Source organism: Podarcis filfolensis (assembly GCF_964270895.1).
Source record: "Podarcis filfolensis genome assembly, chromosome: 7".
Taxonomy (NCBI): Eukaryota; Metazoa; Chordata; class Lepidosauria; order Squamata; family Lacertidae; genus Podarcis; species Podarcis filfolensis.
The window spans coordinates 64,996,747-65,017,004 of record NC_139603.1 but is presented as its reverse complement, the minus strand read 5'-3'; the positions used below and the strand labels follow the sequence as shown (position 1 = coordinate 65,017,004).

The 20,258-nt window shown below is 42.7% G+C and overlaps 1 protein-coding gene across 5 annotated transcripts in view; it reads right to left on the bottom strand.

Moving 5' to 3' along the window:
* SLC26A7 (solute carrier family 26 member 7) overlaps positions 1-20,258 on the bottom strand; it is an 84,265-nt gene that overhangs the window by 22,243 nt on the left and 41,764 nt on the right. For all 5 annotated transcript variants that reach the window (XM_083623328.1, XM_083623329.1, XM_083623327.1 and 2 more), the window contains 9 exons: positions 16,654-16,806; positions 15,301-15,383; positions 13,566-13,713; positions 11,681-11,794; positions 8,819-8,896; positions 7,982-8,077; positions 4,541-4,647; positions 3,481-3,547; positions 2,497-2,637 (listed from right to left, as the gene is read on the bottom strand). In XM_083623328.1, coding sequence (XP_083479454.1) covers positions 2,497-2,637; positions 3,481-3,547; positions 4,541-4,647; positions 7,982-8,077; positions 8,819-8,896; positions 11,681-11,794; positions 13,566-13,713; positions 15,301-15,383; positions 16,654-16,806 — 987 coding nt within the window. The remainder of the gene's footprint in view (positions 1-2,496; positions 2,638-3,480; positions 3,548-4,540; positions 4,648-7,981; positions 8,078-8,818; positions 8,897-11,680; positions 11,795-13,565; positions 13,714-15,300; positions 15,384-16,653; positions 16,807-20,258) is intronic.

Genomic DNA, 20,258 nt, shown 5'->3' with positions numbered 1-20,258 from the left:
TGCGCTTGAACATCTCCATCAGGCGCAAGCCTCAGATTGGTCAGCTTCTCAAAATACAACAACGCTGAAGAACCAGCATCTCTCTGGTGTGTTCTACGCAGCGTTTCCCAAATCTCACGCGCATATTCCAAATCCTGAATATGCACAAGTTGATCATCCGAGACACACAGAATTATAGCCGTCCTGGCCTTCACATTCTGTGATTCCCAACCTCGGGTTGGTGCTTGAGGGATGGGGTTCTCAATCACCCCAAAAATCCTCTGATTCTGCAGCAGGGCCTTCATCTTTACAGACCAAGATGAATAATTGTCATTAGCCAGGGGAGGTGGATGGGGAACCCCCCCCTTCTTGGAATCCATGCTGAACTCAAGTCTGTGCTTTCTCTCTCAAGCCTGCTTTCACTTTCAAGCCAGTAAAATCCAAAAGTTCTCTTCTGGGCTGTTTACTGCTTTCACTGGCAGGCAAACCTTTGGGCTGTTTTCAAAATCCTCGCACATGCTGCGCAGAATTCAAAACAATTCCACTTCCCAGGCTCTTTTTGAGCCATTCAGTAACTTTACAAGTACTGGCGGTCGTTGCCTAGCAACCTTTCTCGGGACGGGAATCCTTATCTACCACAGGAATTCCTGGTATGCCAGCCTTTCTTTCAGAGCTGTTTTTCTTAAATGCAGCTCTTTCGTGAACAGAAAATAATTCAGCATACCTTTTTGGGGCTCCGTTGCCTTTCGGTGTCCAGCTGTCTGATCAGCTTTCTGGCTGCAAGCAGACGCTTTCTTTATCTCCTTAGGTGCAGAGGATGGCAACGATTCATCGACCTCTCACCTCTCATGCAGATTCTCATAGATCAGATATCCATCGGTCTGCTACCAGATGTTGGATTTCAAGCCAGCAGAGCCAGTCCCAGCTCTTAGGAATTTGGCCACCCTCCAGGTGCCCGGCTTGAATCCTTGTTGACCTCCCCTGCCAGCGTCTGCCGGCAAGATCAAGGGAGGTCTCTTCGGCGATCCTTTTCAAACGTGAAAAGAACACACCATTCCTCCCCCTCCCATCTCCAGGGGGGGGAATGAGACAGACAGAAATATATTTACATGTCTTTATTCCTGTCTTTCACCAGTACAGAGAAAACACGTCTGTACCCTCTGATACCCAGCTGCAGAGAGAGAATAACTCCACCCATGTACTTCCAGTACAGGGTCATGTGCCACTCTGAGCTAACATCCGGCACTCAGTGCACTGTCTCTTGTTTCCACGGTACATTCCAATAACATCAGTTTCCTGTTTACCATTCCAGCCACCTGGAGCTCGCTTCTGCATTGCTCCTTTTTCGTAACATAAGCAGCCATGCCGCTAAAGGGATGCTCTGAAGATCAAGACAAAGCGGCCACTATTAATAGTCCTGAAATTTGCTGCTGCATATTTGCTGTAAGGTTCCTCCATCCAGCCATAAAGGAATGGATTGTCAACTTTGATGGTCAGTAGTAAGGTAAGTGCTTTCCCCCCCCCAGTCAGAGCACACCAAAGCCCCTCTCAGGTGGGTGTCATTGTGGGCCAGTGCTCCCCCAGCAAAACGAACATTTCAAGTCAAAACAGAAGCTGGCCAGCGTGTGAGAGTCTACACTTTTATTTAGATCTATGACTCCACCTGGCTACTAGCTGCTACATGGTGGAGCAAAGTCCTCCTTCCTTTTCCTCAACCCGTCTCCCGTGTAGCTACAGCAGGCTTTAAGCTTTCCAGCCAGGCCTCTACTGTTGCAGACATACATGTTTGTGTGAGGGCCCTTCCGACCTGCCCTAGCCACCTACCTGAAACTAAGAGAACAAGGCGGGGAGGGAGGCACATTTATTTGACCTGTACCAGAACCAGGGGAGACTCCCACACCAGTTAGGGAGACAGCCTGCCATAGTTTTTAGACCTCCGTGGGTGGTGAATGCAGCTGTTGTCAGAAGTGGCATTTGTTCAGGGCTGCCCTTAGTCACCCAGTGACTTACTGTGACAACTTTGTGATGAGTTCTGGAACCAATTTTTCTAGGGGGAAAAGTGCCAAGCAATATCCAGATCCTGTTTCCCAGTTAAGAAATTTATGTCTCAAGCAACAAAAGGTTTTATTCTGCTTATTTTAATTCTTTTGACTAGATTTGCCAGAGACCAAACCTGACAGCTCAGTAATAGAGAAAGCACATGATTTGCCTGGAGAATGACCCAGGACCCAATCCTTGTATAAAGCCTATGAAGAGCCACTGACAGTCAATGTAGACTGCTGAGTTAGATGTGCCAACAGTCTTACTGGGGATAAAGCAGCTATCTCTGTTCTAAAGTGTGTTTTCTACCCCTGAGGTGTTTCCTCTTGGCAACAACACAAAGTGCAATCACCATGCTTTGAATCTGCAGTACAGTTTGAATTTCCTCTTTGCAATACGAGCGGGTGGAATGAAAATGTGAACCAAAAGTACAGAAAAACACAAGCAACCCTCTCTCTGTGAAGAAACATGCCTTACCTTGTTCATATCTTCAGGTAGCTGCTGTGCACATGTGCTTTCCTTCTGGATTATTTTTAATATGTCCATGTGAAACTTCTTAGCATTCAGAAAGACGAGTGGGTTATTCACCGAGACAATTTTTACTGGTTGTAAGGACTCCTTTGAATTAAAATTAAAAACAGTTTAGCAAATATAGTAATGCTTGTTAACCAGCAAACATAGCATTCTTTACAATAGACTAATGGAGTTGAGAGTTCCAAACTCTATAAAGGCCATTTGAGCTCTAAGAACTTCCTGCTCAATGCAATGCAAGATCTACAATGCAGCCACCCAGCCTCTAGTAAAATACCTTGACCAAGAGAAAGCCTACCACATACCGCCCCACAAGCAGTGTGCAGAAGTTTCTCCTCATGTTTAAGTGAACTCTGCTTTCCTGCAATTTCCCACCTTTTGGTTCTCGTTCTGCCTGCTGGAGCAATATCTTCTTCATGGCAGTCCTTCAGATATCTGAAGACAGCCATGCCTCCCCTTAACCATTTCTTCAGGTGAAACATACTTAGCTCTTTCAACCACTCCTCAAAAGACTTGGTTTCCAGGCTCCTCTGCAAAATCAGGTGGCACCAGGAGTCATCCCTCAGGCTGAGCCTTCTAGTAGGCCCCACAGCGGACAGGAAATAAATGTATGGAAACTGAGAAGTCTGAAATGTCTCCCAACGTTTTTTAATGCCACTTAAAGCATTCTGCACCCTAGACTCCTGAATGCCAAGATGATGCCAGGTTCTCATTAGGTTGTGTGCAACAGGAATAAGATCAGGTCCCTCCTGCTACACCCCTCCCCTGCTGCTATAGGTATAAGCAGTTTCCACATACACTCTGAGGAAGTTGAAATGGACACATGTCCAGCAAGGACAAAGCACAGAGGAGGAGGAAGAGGACAGGGATTCCCCCATGCTGAAATATAACTCCCTTTGAATGAAGAGAGAATAAGAAGACTAGGCTTACAGAATCTGCTTCTGTTTTGAATCTGCATTCCACTTCTTTCATATGTTTCAGGCTCAGAGTCGTTGCTCTATAACAGATATGTGAAAGCAGCATATATAAGAGTGCACACTGTGACTGTAAATGCCAAACAAGCTTTTGAAAAGTGAACATTTTCCAGGTGCTATCTGGCTATTCACATGTTCCAGATTCTGCAAATTACTTACTTCATACATTGGACAACCTGTGTTTGTTGATGGGTGCTAAAATAGAAAGGGTTCTATAGCTACTTGCTCTCCTACTTTTAAAAAAAGTCAGGCTCAATCAGAGGCATAGTGTGAGGGGGCCCGGGGGGGGGGCATGGCCCCACGTGCACATTTTTGAGCCTTGGCAGCTGAGGCGCAGCAGCAAGCAGGTTGGTCTAGTGGTCAGGTGGATGGAGGCAGCAGGCGAGCAGCCTGTTGGAGGTGGGTTCCGTTCACTCTCCACATGGACTCCACACATGCCCTCCCCCTGTGTGAGCCCCCACCCCAGCTGCCCAGTTCACTGGGGGGGGTGCAACACTTGCCCCGCCCCAGGTGATGGCAACCCTCGCTACACCACTGGGCTCAATAGTTAAATTAACAGGATTCGTTCACCTATATGTAGACAAACAAAAAAGACATTGGACAGTTTTTGCAGACGCATTTGCAAGGCAGCAAAAATGAGCAGAAGACAGGAATTAACCCATCCCCAACTACCAACTGGCTCCTGCTAACAACATCCTCAGACCCCATATTCATTTTACAATGGAAACATAGGATTGGGAATCCCGTTTTCCCCTTACATCATGCTTATTTTAATCCTGAAATTGGTTGCATAGTCATAGCCTATACTCTGAGCATTCTGTGACATGGGCTAGGAATTTGAACCTTCAACAGACTACAATTCCCATGATCCCTGGGAGGTACGAATGACAGCTGAACTGGCATATAACCTATGTAAGTTTGTAATGTATTTTTGCCCTAAATGCAATAGAATGATATATTTCACTGTTGTTGATACAAAATTCTTTGCCTCTGAGAACACTGTAGGAATGTCTCACCTTGGGAAACGGAAAACCACTATAAGTATTGTGCAGACTACGCCGTACAGCAATCCCACATTAGCAGCAAAACAAATTGTAAATATGTAAGTGCTAACCCATATACTCTGTAAGGAAAAGAAGAGAAGACAAAAAGGAATTAGTTATACAAACTTAGCAAAAAAAGTGTGTGGGAAGAAAGGTTATTAACCCTTTCCCTGCAAGCTGATTTTTGTCCAAAATATCCCTTCCCCATAGGGATCACCCTATAATATTTTTCTTCTTTGGGATAAATAAGTACACATTTATTGTAGCAGCACTGGTCACACTACTGGGAGCCAGCATAGGCTTTTCCTAGGCCCTGGTCAAAGGACTAGAGAAACATTCAGAACCAATATGACCACAGCAGTGGCAGGACAAGGGGGGAAAGAGAAAAAGAAAGAAAATCAGTACCATGGACAGTTACAGATTTATCCTACCACATGCAGTGGTGGTGTGCTTCCTGTATAACAAAAGTCATGCTTCTTGTATGATACAATAGAAGTCAAGCAATGCACACCTGTGATTACATTTTGATAGTCCAAGAAGCCATGACAAATAAATGGTTGGATTTGGTACACAATATAGCCTAAAAGTTCTCAAGCCCTGACAACGAGCCTAGTGAGCTATTTTACATGTTGCTGTTTACAGAGGCTGTTATAGCATTGTGAGAGATCTGTGTATTTAAGTGCACTGGTGCAGTGTATGGAGATCATCATCAGTGGGAGTGACTTTTAAAAGATATAAAACACTTAGCAAGATGGTGACACTAGATGGTAGGACTCCAAGCTTGCAGATCTGTATCACACACACTTTTAAAGAGAAGTGTTATATTTTATTGATCACGTTTCTTTCTTAACATGCCTACAAGGATCACAGAGAAGTATATAAGAGGTTCCCCATTTTATTCTTACCAAAAAAAAGCCTTTGATGTAGGTTATGCTAAGAGATAGTGACTGATCTGAGATAACCCAGAAAGTTTCATGGTTGAAACTCAGTTGCTGCTCTGTCCCATGCTGTAACCAAAGGATTTCTGCAAAAATCTACAATCTGTAGCAGAGCAATCACTCTCAAGTCTATACACATATACAAACTTAAAAACCTAATCCAAAATATAGTAATTTTATATTCAGCTTCAGTGCTAGCACTGAAATCTCATAACATTCTGATATCTCATTGACTTCTACTGGTTTGAACCAGAATACTGACGTATGGAGGGGGCAAGGGGGAGAATGATTGCAAAAGGTTTCCTTTTACAAAATTTGAAATTAAAATCTGTTCATCTTTGCATTTGTGTAAAAAGATCTGGCTGCTTCTTAATTTTACTGAATGTCGTTCTCTTGCTTATTATTTCTAAGCATGGTCCAATGCTGAAGTTTTGCTCCTCAAAAAAAGTAAGATTTATAGTGCAAATTGAGAAGAGAACAACGAGTAAAATATTAAACCCAAACCAGCAAAATGCATATGTATGTACAGGGAAGAAAACAGAAAGGGGGGGCAGGATTCAGGACTGGGGAGTTGCTTTGTAAGAAGACGGATGAAAAGGTCTTTTTCATCTCTATCATGTTGGTTGTAAAGAAAGCCAAAATGATGGAAAATTATCCCCCGATGACTAATTGGTACCTGGCTGAAGCAATTTGATTATTTCAAGTTCCTTCCATAGTGGTTGTGTTGCTACATAAATCATACCACAATTCACATCCCTTAGAACAAATTAGCCAAACTGAAATTACAATCTCGTCTGGAATGAAATGGTTTCTTTGTAATAGCATTGAAGCACACAGCCTGGGAAAACTGCTAGCTCAGCACTTGCTTTTGAAAATGATGACTCTGAATTCCAAGGAGAAGGCAAGGGGGAAAGAAAGAAAAGGGCAGGAGAATGCTTTATACAAATCTTGAAGAGCAGGAAACAAAGGTAGGAGGTGAGAGGAATACTTTGGATCCAAGGAGAATTTTACCACCCAGACAAAGAAGATCTTCTCTAAACAATGAGCATTGAACTCCAAAACATTTCTGGGAGAGCACTGTTCTCAAACCAAACCCCTAATCCTAAGAGGCCAATGATCTCACTTGCATCAAAGTGCCCATCTGGCTGCAGCAACTACGGGCTTGATAGCTGCTACAGCCAGCCAAAGAGCTTCCCCCCTGCCTGCCTTCTTAGGGTCCACACTTCCTCTTATCCCATGCTGAGAAAGCAAGGATCTGAGCAGTTTTCTGCATGTCCCGTGCTCTCTAGGCATGGGCCTGAGCGGTTTTCCATTTGCCCTGCCACTTTCCCTTGGAAAACCCACTCTTCACCCCAGAATCGGAGTGAACGTCAATCCATGGGAAACCCAACTAAGGTTTGCTCCAATTCAGCAGTAAAGAATAGGTTTTCGCAGGGGGGAGCAGTCCCAATGGGCAACAAGCCCTGCTATCCCTCACAGCAGTGTCTCTCTGTTGCTGTAGAAGAAAAGTAAGCAAGTAGAGGTGGCAATAGCAGTGGCTGTAATAAGGCTCTCCAGACACCATAGCAACTATTACAGGCATGTAGAGGTTTCTCAACACACAAGGGCTAAACCGCAAGCTCCTTAGAACTGACGTATTTGCTTCTACATAATAAGATTTGGCATGTGACAAAGAATCATATGTAACTGTTTCTATTTCCCGAATTCATTCTTGTTCTATTGATGTTCCACTGAGAGTCCTATGGAGTTTTAAACATCCAACCTAGAATGCAATTGTAAGTATAAAACCAATATTTATTTCACGAAGGCTCCTCCTTTGGCAATGGGACATCTTCACTTCAATCATAATACAAGGCACTAATGCCTGGGAAAGGCTGGCCAAGACAACCATATCCCCACCTGTCAGTTACCCTTTCAGAGGTTTGTTATGGCTCTCTGTCAGAACTCTTGTTAATAAGGACGTCAATATGCCACCCTGACACAGAGTGAAGCAGGTTTTCTTTTTATCTTCCAGCTTTTAAAGGAAAATCATAGACAGGAACAAAGTTCGGTAAAGACATTACAGAATATACAAAGAGTACTTTGGCAAATTATTTTTATAAAGACAAGTAAGGCAACTAATAGAAATCAACACATCATCAGCTCATCAAATAACACATTTAACCATCACCCAACTTAATTATTTGTTCTAGGACCTTTTCTGGTCCTAGAACATCAAATGAGAAGGTGGATTCTTGAAAGCACATGACAGAGAAGAAAGGTGCTTTGTTAGCAGGAAAAAAAGGGTAAGGGAAAGAAACAGTGGCAAAATTTTAATTCATATGTAAAAGAATGGACCTTCCTCTCAGTAAATTCCTACACAGTTGGCTGAGGGACAGCAACAAAAGGGAAGACTTGGTAGTGGGGGCATTTAGGACATTATCCCATACATTGAAAGGCCTGGAGGAGGGGAATCCTTAGATTCAATTTCACTTACCCAGTCTATTTTATCCACATTCCAATACTTTTTTAAGTCACGGAACTGCACCAGCATCCCCTTCAGCCCCACCACAATGATACTTGCTAGAACGCACTGCAATGAAAGAATCCTTTGTCAGAAAGTGAATTCAGCATTTTCCCCCCAAACATGCAGGGAAATAGATTTCGGCAAGTTAATTGGCAAATTCCCAGGAAGCCTGAAGACACCTCTTCACTACAGTTATCAACACCTCCAAATATAAATAATGCCAAAGAGAAAATATCTTACATGTGCCTTTTGTGGATTCTGAAATTGCAATGCACTATACATTTGGGTGGCAAATAGAAGGATAAATTCAAAGAGCCTTTGAAATACCAGGCATTTTTTAAATCCAAAAAATAATAACCAGGGACAAGAACAGGCTGTGAGTGAATGTGCCACTTTCATTTCTTCAGACAGTAGAAAGGCCTCTTCCCTTGCGTGGAGAATAAGGGTTTTCCCCCTTACTCATGGGAAGAAGAGGGTAAATTATCCCCTTGCGCTGGTGCTAGAAGCCCTGGCTCCAGTCCTATGACCTAGTGCAAAATTATACCCTAGGTGCAAAGATTCAAAACTTCTGCAATAAGTTCCATCGAAAACAGGCAACCCAGTTCATATCCAAGCAAAACAGAAAGAAAGACTCCCCACTCCCTCTTTGTTCTTGGCACATGAAACTGGTGTGTTCTCTCCCTTCTATGAGAGCATTAATAATCATGGAATCATAATGAAAGGTGGTGCAGTCATTTTCAGAAAGAATAGTTTAGTCTATGAAAATCATATGATCGCAAATAATAGTAATTAAAAAAAGAACTGTACCATGGGCAGCCAGTATAGCATTGGTCCTACTGCATAGATGACCACAAGCACCAATATGCAAGATATTAGGCAAGCCACCTAAAAACAATTGGAAAGGAGAAGCATAAATAATCACATTATTCAAATTCTAAAGCATGTCTAAAATGAAATGAAAGTGCTTGGTTTGCCGAAGTTGCTGAGCATAACAAAACACTGCAGACACATAAAAATTCTAGGAGCCAGGAAAGGGGATTTTGGCTCTCACATGGTCTGCAGATTGGAAGCATCTGAGTATAATTTAAGATTTGACCTGTTGTGGTTACCCTTAGCCCACCTAAAGAACAAATACATGTATCAAATACCAATATACACGATATACAAAAAGGAGGGGGAGGTTACTGTTTGATCTCAAATACGCAGGCAGAAACTACTGAGCTTCTGGAAAATGTACTTTTGTGCCTGTATTTATTACACAATGGTTGCAAACCAAAGAAATTCATCCACACACAAGTCACGCTGATTTCTATGAGATTTAGGGTGGGACTACATGTCATCCACATACCTGTTGGTTGGCAGCTTCTCCTAGGGGGGAACTGTGGCAAGGAAGTGGTAGCTGGGGAAATGTTTAGGCACTCTGTTCCATCACTTGTCTCCTCCCAAGTTCCTCTCAAACCTGATTGCTTTATTTATCCCAACTTTCCTCTAAGGATCTCAGAGTGGCATACATGGCTGACTTCTCTTCACAACAATCCTATGAAACCAGTTTGGCTGAGAGCAACTGGCAGAAGGTCACCCAGTCACTGGGAATTTGAACACAAGGCTCCAGCATCCAACAGTGGAGAACAAGCAAGCATGCATGGATTGCTGGCTCTTTCTGAATCTTTTGCATTTCATTATGAAAGTTGCCCATTGCAGTTTTTTCCCCCATTCTACATGGAGGGATCTCTAAGAAGCCTTTATTTTGTCCTCAGGGATCTAATACTGCAATTACACATTACAAAAGATGCAGGACTGACACTAAAAACAGCAGTGCTCCCAATTCTCCACCTCAATCTCTTCCTTTTCTTGCATATAAATGAGAATGTGTGACACCACACCTCTAGTTTTTGCACTAATAAAGCAGCACAAGTGCAGAAAAACTTGAAACACGGTACCATTGTGTCATTCATCCTGTTTTACTGCACAACAGGAGGAAGAGAAGGAGAAGAGGTACAGAGAAGCTACTTTCAGCAATAGCCACACATCTCTCATAAGACGTTGTTCCAGTCTAATGGTGAATTGCTGGAGGATTTGTTTGAGTGGAGACCAATTTGTGGGGAGTGATTGGATCTGTTTCTTAGCCATACCATGACCTGCATGATTTTTAAATATTCTCTATTTTGTACGTATTACTCTCCTGATTGGACCTGTGATTCTTCTTGGGTGGGAACTTTTTTTGCCTGTATTTGTTGCTTTGCTTTGCTTATTTTATGTCAGTCGGATGACTAGACTTGGCTTGAGATAGGCATGTAATAGATCAGTTTTGTTTCCCAAAACAAAGGACTGTTTGGTTTGTCAGGGACTTTTGTGTGTGTGTGTTTAGTGTCTGTGTCTAGCCTCTAAAATCACTATTGTCATTTGCTTTTGTCTCCGCTCATATTTTCTATGGATAGCTCCAGTGGTTGATCATACGCCCTTACATATCAAAGCATTCGCTGGTCGGTACAAATGGGTAAGAGTTTTGGTTTGGTTTTCTTTGACCTTCATCAAGAGAAGGAAGACATTAGCTGCTTGGGTCTAAAGATACTTTCCAAATGAGCACAGACAGTGTCTCAGGAAAGGGCAAGTACTATTTCCCTTCCCCCACAGAACATGACAACCTCATTTCAGAAACTTCCAGTTTGGTAGTGTGGGCAGGCTGTTTTATCACCTTTTACTGCTGTTTGAAGGGATCACAGCACTTATTCCACACATGTTCTAACTGAATGGCTGCTTTTTGCATTTCATTTTTGTCTGATGTCACTCCTTACAAATTCCATTATCCCCTATGTATCATACACCTGCAACTGAAGATTACACCATGCATCTGATGAAACGGACTCAAGTCCACAAAAGCTTATTCCATAATAAAAATGGTTAGGGTTTCAAAGCACCACAAGACTTCTTATGGACTGTAGGCAGAGACAATCAATACAATTGGAGGCAGGCTCTTACTGCCCAGCAGTTATTAGTCTGATTTTCTTAAGGTGAAACCAACACTCTGACTATTAACCTTAAGGTTATATTTATATCTTTGCTAGGTATTGTAAGATAGTTTAAACATTACTCTTTTTTCCATTGGAAAAAAGAGCATGTGCTAAAGGTAAGGTGAAGATCCCAGGTTCATCTGCTGGCATCTTCACTAAGAGGGTCAAAGGCAGAAGAGCTGGGAGAGACTTTTTGCCAGCAGACCTGCTGCTGGTTAGGATAGGGCAGCCTTCCCCAGCTTGGTATCCCATAAACTCCCATCAGCCCACACCAGCACAGCCAATGATAAGAGATAGGAGTTGCAGTACAATATATCTGGAGGCCATCAGGTAAAGGAAGGCTAGATAGCCCTATTGACCGAGACAGTCCATTGCATCAGTTCAGTGTAGGCAGCTCTTAATATATTTTCATTCTGGGATCATTGCCCCTGTATTTGATTGGTTGGTATTACTTTTCTAAAGCATCTTAGGAGAGTTAAGATCGCTTCCTTTCCCTTTTCTTCTGCCAATGTAGCAGGCACCTGTGCCTACAACATTCCCTAGAATGGTTACGAAGGATCTCACACCTCATTTTCAGCATTAATTACACTGCAGTGCAGGAGATGCGAGTACAACAGCCAATATTTCTATTCTGCCCTGACAACACAAATAGAGTTACCTGTGTTTTTGCTCCAGTGCTGAACAGGAGAGCAGTACGGCCCATGGCTGCTGCGCTGGGTATGCAGAAGAAAAAGGATGGGATCACATTGCTGAGGCCATGAGCCAAGAACTCCTGGAAAGTTTTGGGGGGAAAGAGCATAAGAACCAAAGTAGAGTCCTGTTAGATTGGATCATCTCAACAAGCATCCTGTATACCAACAGTGGCCCACCATATGCTTCTGTGAAGCCCACCAGCAGGGATTAAAGGCAACAGCCCTTGGCAAGTGGTATTCCACCAGCTATATTGGAGGTTCTATATAGATGTTGGCTAATAGCCAATGATAGGCCTGCCCTTCATGAATTTCTTTGTCTAATCCCCTTTTAAAGCTGTGTAAACCAGTGGCCTTCACTGGGGCCATGCTTAACTGGCATCTCATTCCTACAATTACTGTGGGCTACCAGGAAGGGACAGCAGCTGCTAGGTTGGTGTAGTGCAAACATACCAGTGGGAAAGCCAGATTGGACTCACCGGTTGGCTTGCACTGCAGCAGCCTCACAGCCACCGCACCTTTCTCTGTCTCTCTCCTGGCAAGCCACAGCAACAGTGGTGATGGGAGGTCAGATGAGCCCTGACATCCTGCCAGCTGCTACTGTGATTTACGCAAGTTAATCATGCATTGTGTGAATAAATTGTTTTGCCTGTTCTAAGCTCACTGCCCATCAGTCTCACTGGGTGACCTACCCAAGCTCAAGTGTTGCAGAAGAAGGAGAAAAAAGAAATGCTCTCTATCCACTGTCTTCTATCCACTACTACTAAGACAAAAGAACTCCAGAAGCAGCCCTATCCCCCAGGCCTGGATATTATCTGACCCATTTCCAAATTTGGTCTTGTGCGCTCAGTGGGTAGAGCATGAGACTCTTAATCTTAGGGTCATAGGAGCATCTGACAAATTTGAGGTGGGGGTTGCTTTCCAAAACCAGAATCTGCATAACTATCCAGTGTAAAGTGAGGAAGTCTGTTCTTTTGTTCAGCGGTGGAAGATCTACATGGAAAAGCCCACACGTGCTCAGATTGTAAGCGAATTTGCTTAAACCTGTTTGCAAGCTACTTTTCGCTATGCAAATGGCTTTGAGAACATTTTGCCAAAAGCTGGAAAACATTCTAAATCAACAAACAATGCCATGCAATAATTTTACAAATCCTTCCCCTCCCTCCCATTGCCTGCATACCCTTATTGTTTCTTCGCTGGAGGTTTAGAGGTTCCCTTGGGATACCAAACAAATGCAAGAGTGATCAATAGCCCTTTAATATAATATTGTAAATTCGCATGACTTTGGAGCTGAAGGTCTTGAGAATGGACATTGGCCTATCTCCGTGGCCTACAGGAAGCACAACAGTTTATCCAGAGTGGGTAGAGATGGCAGGAGGGACATGGTAAGGTGTAAAGCAGTGGTTCTCAACCCTGGGTCACCAGATGTTTTTGGCCTACAACTCCCATCATCCTTAGCTAACAGGACCAGTGGTCAGGGGTGATGGGAGTTGTAGGCCAAAAACATCTGGGGACCCAAGGTTGAGAAAGGTTGGTGTAAAGTCACTAGCTGTGTGGAAATGAGGTCATTACTGCAGCAGGGCTTATAGCGTAACCCAAGAACCTAGTCTGAAAAAAAATGTCATAGTTTGAACCAACTTTCTCAATTATTCCGAAGTCTTTTTGCAAATTAATCAAAGAACTCTCACTTGCTTTTGGAGAATTTCAACCAGCTCTAGCAGAATCATGGCAGTAAAATTGCACCCTTAAGACTAATTGTAAGACCACGATAAGCATGTCATGATCCTGGTAGGTTTCTACTTGGAGCATGTTCACCAAAACTTCATCAGCAGAAAACAGTGTACAAACATTTACCTGGTTATCATCCACAGAGTAGTTGAACTTCTTAGCAGAGGCCTGGGCGAGGGCTAGTGAAGCTACATAGCCAACCAATGCCACTCCAAATGCCTCTGTGATGACTTCAGGGAGGATATTCATGGGTGGAGACCTTGGCAGTGGTATGCTGTAAAAGTAAGGATAATCCTATGTGGTGGAGGATGTTATGCATTAGAAGGCAAATGTGCCAGTATCAAATCAAAACTGTGAACTGAAAAGTTCCCATTAATTCAGGGTAGGCACAGAAATCTCAATTCTGATGGAATTTCCTCATTTTATAGCCACAAAATCACAGTCTATTCCAGCTTTTCAATTTTTAGTTTGAGAAAGGTCATTTTTAGGAAGCATTTGCATTCTTCAGTGCTACAAAGCCTACCAAATACCAAAATGTGCTGTCTGGCCTGCTGTTATTTAATAAAGCTGCACTGATATACTGAAATGATACATATTGGAGGTCTTTGCCTCAGATAGCTTATCAAAGCTTCTTCTCAATATCTCTACATTTCACATAAATACAACCAGTGCATTTCTTCCAGGGGGAAAAAGGTGCCTGTACTCACCATGAAGTTGTTTGAGTAAGTGTCACACTTTTAACCAGTGCTTTTATTCTAGAAAAAATGGTGCCAGTGTTGCAGGCCCTTGAGTACCCTTGGAAAACAAGCACTGATGCCAACTAGCTGTAGCCCTTATTCAGAGGGTTAGCAAAATCTCAAACATGGGAGCAGAAGGAGGCATCATGGCCACTATTCTGGACCTCCACACATGGCCAATTTGTTTGTGAACAGATATGCATAAGCAAATTGTATGTGTATAGGTTGCCTCCTTGGTAGGATTCCCAAATCACATGGTATGAGCTTAAGTTCATACAACTTAAATACTTAACCTCTGATTTCAAAGGAGTGGCTGCTTACGGAGGTTGATGCTAGGACCACAGACACCCTTCCCCTCTTTAAATCCACAAGTTTAGTATTTCCAGATTTCGATCATCTGAAAAATGACTACATGTAGTCCCACAAGCCCAAGCATAAAAAGAGGGTGGACATTCAGTTTGTAAAAGCCAGTCAACATAAAAATAGACGTGTCAATTTAGTCTTCAGTAGCAGCTTTAGAAAGAAATAGGGGACAAAATCAGACAGCAAAGGAGTTGTGGTTCTTATTCTACAAAATAAAGCAGCATTCCTATTCATCAGAAGAACTGGACCTACATTACCTACACAGTGTTCTCAGTCTGCTAGCAAGGGGATGAGTTTAATGTTGTGCAACACAGGACTATAAAGAATATAACAGTTGCGCTAGCAGAAGCTTGTTGCACAACAGTTTCCATAACCTGTTGTGCAAAAAATTTACCAGCAACCTGCTTGTGTATTCTCTTATGCAGCTACATTCCGCTGGTGCAAAACATTTCACCAGCAGAACAAGAGTATAGTGCTAACCGATTTTAACTTGCCGCTTCATTGGATACGAACCACAGATCTCCAGTATCTGATGTCTGGTTCTATATAGGTTCCCTATTCAGTAAATCAGCCTTCTGAAAATCAACCTTGTTCTTATCATCCTTACTAAGGCAGAATTCGTGGTTTCATTTTCATTTTTCAGCTGCTGACCATTTTATTGCACGGGATGAGGGTATGCAAACAATGATTTTAAAATGCAAAACATACTGAATATACATATTTATGTATCAATACATACAAGCATATAAAGAATATGTTACCCTTCTGGAATATGTCCGACAACTTCCATGCCATAGCTGTGCTTCATATCAGCATAGTAGCAGGCAGCAGAGGTAGCAACTATCTATTGGTCAAGCAACAACAAAGACTTAGCGGAGGAAGGCAACAAACACTTCACACTTTTTAAAGAAATCTTTATGTTTCTTTTGGCACTGGGCTCACTACTTCAGAGAACAATATGAGTGGAACCAATGGAATAGAAGCAATATTGTTAAGTTACAGAGATGAGACCATTGGGTCAGCTTCTTCTCAGATGGGGATTGCCTATGTTCACGTATAGTTGGGTTGACATTATAGCATATAGCTATACAGAAGCTATGTGAATATTGGCTCTTCTACACACCCTCAATTTATCTATGGTTATTACATTGAATTAACAGTTGAGAAGCATGGAGTGTGTATTGAAAAGGAAGGGGATGCAATTTCCCTACATTAAGAGAGCATGTGTTCCCACACATCTCAGGTGTATTGAAATGAAGGTGAGGAGTACCCTTAAAAGATACCTCTCTATCCTCCTTCCAGATAAGTAAGAAGATTATCAGCATCCAAGGACACATTTCAGTCGGGCAACAGCATTTGGGGTGCAAAGCAGGGCCAGTAATGGTATGGCTTGGGAAGAGCTCCAAGGGCAGATAGAGAGGCCTGGAATGCCCAACTTGGCCCCCAGGCTGGGGGTTCCTCACCCCTGCCCTATATGTTTTCATCTGGCACATGTAGACATCCAGATTCAGAGTCCTAAGTGTGTACTCCTATGCACACAAGGCATTTATGTGTCTGTAAGCAGACCCTATTAATACAGAAATACCCAATCAGCTCACATTAAGGTGTGCTAATGAGGCCTCATCCATTGGGATTAATGGGGGGGTTGGGGGGGTTGAGATCTTGAATCAAGCTCCCACACCTGTAAGACTTCTTTGCATCAGAGCCACAGTATGCATTTACAAAGCACAATCCCAGAATTCTTTACTATAAAGACAGTAGGCCAATATACCTCATTACTACACCATTTTGAAAAACAGCTGGGCATTACAAAAACTAAACATCATAGCTGAGACACCAGAAGGTTGCAATGCTACAATTAATGAGCCCAAACAATGTTTTTAAACCTCACAACTGAAGCCGGTCCGTTGCCATTTTCCTTTGTGCGGTATTTCTTTGATATTATATTTCTATCAAACTTTTCCGAGAAACAGTACACCTGAATTTATCTAAACTGGTCACACCATTATCTAAATGGCAAAACCATAAATATTTGCCCTGCATTGCATTAACAATGAGCACCACCGGCTGCAGCAGATTAAGTAATGCAAAACAGTGCTTGTGTTTATACTTACCAAAACCAAATCAATAGGAAGAACCACCTTGATTTTCCCTTTAAACTTTTCGTTCAGTTCTTTAACAAGAACGAGAATCACAATGCTCAGCACAGAGAGCAGCAAAGCTTCCAACTGAATGGACTTGATGTTTTCAAAGATGTAGGCATAAATCTATAGTGGAAAGAAAATTTAGAAGGTCAGTTGAATATCAAGGGTGTAAGTGCTCAAAGAAGCAGGTCCACAGTTTTGGAACTTATTACTGAATACAGTGGATTGTATCTAGACATGCCTTTCAGCAAACACAAGAGCTGCTTCCATTATATATATTCCATTTATATTCCAGGAGAATATAAACTAGTTCTTTTCTGAAATCAAAAGTCACCATCAGAACATTTATATCTGCTGTTTTCTTACACTGAATGGTAACAAAAAACGTTGACTATGTACATGCAAAAAGTTACAGAGCAAGCTATGATCCCACTGTCCTGGAAAGCCACAATGCCACAACTAAGGTCATCATGACCTAGTCTAGATTATTTCACTGACGGACATTTGTCACAAAAACAGGGATGCAGCTTTTCCATACTTCGTCTAAGAATGGGGGGTGGGGGCACATTTTGTACATGAGTCAGACATTTGGAAGGATGGGCAATGAAACCACAACCTTGACCCACATGTTGTCCTTATATAATCAAACAATGAAGATGTTATACTAGAGGGCTTGGGATTTGGCAACTAGAAAGCCATGCCTATCCAGAAATGTGTGTTGAAGACAGCATGTGGCTTTGGCTCAGTGCCCCACCAGGAGCCGAGACTGACTAGGACAAAAGACAGAAACTTGGAATGCCATGTCAGAATGTCAGCACAGTCATCAGCACAGGCTCAGAAGCTACCCAAAGCCAGATCCAAAGAGCAGCCAGCAAGCAAAATGAAGAGCTGGACTAAATCCCACCATCAACTATTTAAATATGACATACACAAAGACTTGCAAGTTTTATTTCAAACATCTGTCTTTTGTTGAATATAGGCTGCGTTTGCCAACCCATTCTGATACACTGTGCTGTTAAAGCTTTATGAAGGCATTCTAAAATAACAGGAATTGATTCGGGAACTCGCAGACAGTCATTTTTGTGGATCATCACTACCCAGTTTGCCATTGCTTTTGTTAGCCATGGATTACCATGACCCATTTTGCTGTGGTGTGCTACTTGTTTTCCCATAGCAACACACATGGAGACCAAACTACTTGTCTGAAGGGCCTAGTCAGGGGTGTACCCAGGGATTGGCCAGGTTAGCCCCTGCCAAGGGCAAAGGCCCAGAGAGACACAAAAATCGTGCCTCTCCACTCTGGCTCCAGGTGGCTAGGAGCTCGCCTGCCCATCAGCAGGCTCCCTGGGACACTCCCCTGTTGCTCTGGCCAGCCACATCTCTTTGCCAAGGGTGCAAGGGAGGGACAGGGGGCACAAGGGAGCTTAGGTACATCTCTGGGCCTAGTAGAACCTTGTGTCTTCCAGATGTTGTTGAACAACAGCTCCCATCACCCTTGGGTCAGCATGGTGGAACAGTATTTGTACCACCAAATATTCATGCTACATAGTACTTATTCTGGGTTATGCTTTTCACTTCACTGCCAGTTTATTACTGGCTTAACTGGCTGTGGCAAATCTACTCCCAAGGCACAGTCCAAGAAGTTCTCCTGAACTGTACTCAGAACTCTATGGAACTGATAAATGTTACATTCCATATCTCTAGAAGGACCAATGGGATTAGATAGGAAAGAATGGATATAATATGCACTGCTATAATATTAATAGTCTTGCATTTTAGTAAATGTTTATCAGACAATGAACACCAGGAATTACCAACCCAATCACTTAATCTAGCATACCTTGCATTAAAGGTGCAGGCTCTGAAAGAAATTTCAGGGGCTCAATAAAACCAACCTCAAAAACTCTTCCCTAATTCAGATTTTGATCAAAGCTGAAGTAGACCGCTCCCCTCCCAAGCACTCTCCTCCATCCCCCGCCTCTCTTCAAGCACACTACCCTACTCTGGGATCTCGTGGATCAAAGCTGCTGCACTCAGTCCCTCTGGGGGGATGTAAAGAGGCTACAGGGGGAAATTTGGGGATTGAGGTGAGGAGGGCATGTGGGGTGGAATCTGCCCTTGGAGTGAGTCCCATCAACTTCTCCCCATGGGACCTCTCCATTAGGGTTTACTGGGGTTGGATGAAGAGATTATAAGGGCAAAGTAGGGTTGGGGAGAGGCCAAGTCTCACATTCTTAAACCAATTTCAGTTTCCAAACAGTTCTCACATAAGAGTGCGTTTGAATCATTTTATTTCAAGGTTTCAAGAGTATCACAGTAGCCAAATGGCCAATTCTCATGAGCCCTTAATCATTTACAGGAGTATTAAAAAAATATTGGGTGACACAAGTTCATTGCCTGATCGTTATATGCACATCTAAGTGAAAGGCTGCCAAAAACCTCTGATGCACTTTGAGATAGAACAGACATTTAAAGAACCTCAATTTACCAAGATTTCTTGGAAAATGTGAATACAATTTTCTGATTAAAGTTTTCCCAAAAGACATGCTCCTTCATCCAGTGACTCCATGGCACCCATGAGGTTTTCTGATGTCATGGAACTCTTCGCAAGCTGCATCCTCTTTGGTGATAAGACAGGGTTGTCACAGAAAGAACGCTCTCGGGCAGAAAATGGGACTCCCATCCACTACTGACATATAAACTTGAGAAAGTACATTGGATTGCCAGATTGCAGCCATATAATGCAATGGTGCAAAGGACAGGCGTGCTGATACATCAGTAAGTTAATATGTCAGCAAGTATAAGTGTAAAGGTAAACCATTAAGGCTAGAGTTCCAAACAGGCACAGCTATTAAAATACACAAATTAGTCAAAATACTCTAGGATCAATCCAGTTTTACAGGCAAGAAGTCTCTATTAAACTGCTGAAAAGTGCTTCTCTCCAGCAATTGGCTGCCAAATGCAACACAAATTGGGAATAAAGTTGCTTTACAAAAACAATTCAAATCTAATACCTGGACCATTTAGTTAGGAAACTTGTTCATAAAAATTAAGAGACCCAGATTCTAAACAAGAACATTTAGTTTTGCTTTCTTATTTTCTCTCTCTTTCAGAAAACTTACCACATGGCATTCCAACCCTCAGGTGGCATTTTGCCACCCCTTGTTCGGAAAAGTAGGTTTGGAAGCCGGAGGGTTTATTTTTAATACTCTATTTGCTGCATTCTTCAAGGGTATGCAGGGAGCTGAGTACAGTTTGAGGTAGCCAGTTTGAAAAATACATGTGGCATGATCCTTCCATGTGTGGGTGAAACACCAACACACGAAGGGATCGCCAGAAGGAATAATAGAGCCCTATATATACATGGGCACTCAGAACACCAGGCCATTGTGGGAATATGCTGCACTTCATCAAGGAATACAAGCTCCAAACTTTAATGGAGTGGAGGAAGTGAGCTAAATGAGATGGGGGGCATGCAAGGGGGCGGGGAGGAATGGGGATGGGAGAAGAAACTAGCCATCTTGTAACTTTGCAGCACCAAGATCCCTCTCTGTGTACATGGATGGTAGAGGAAG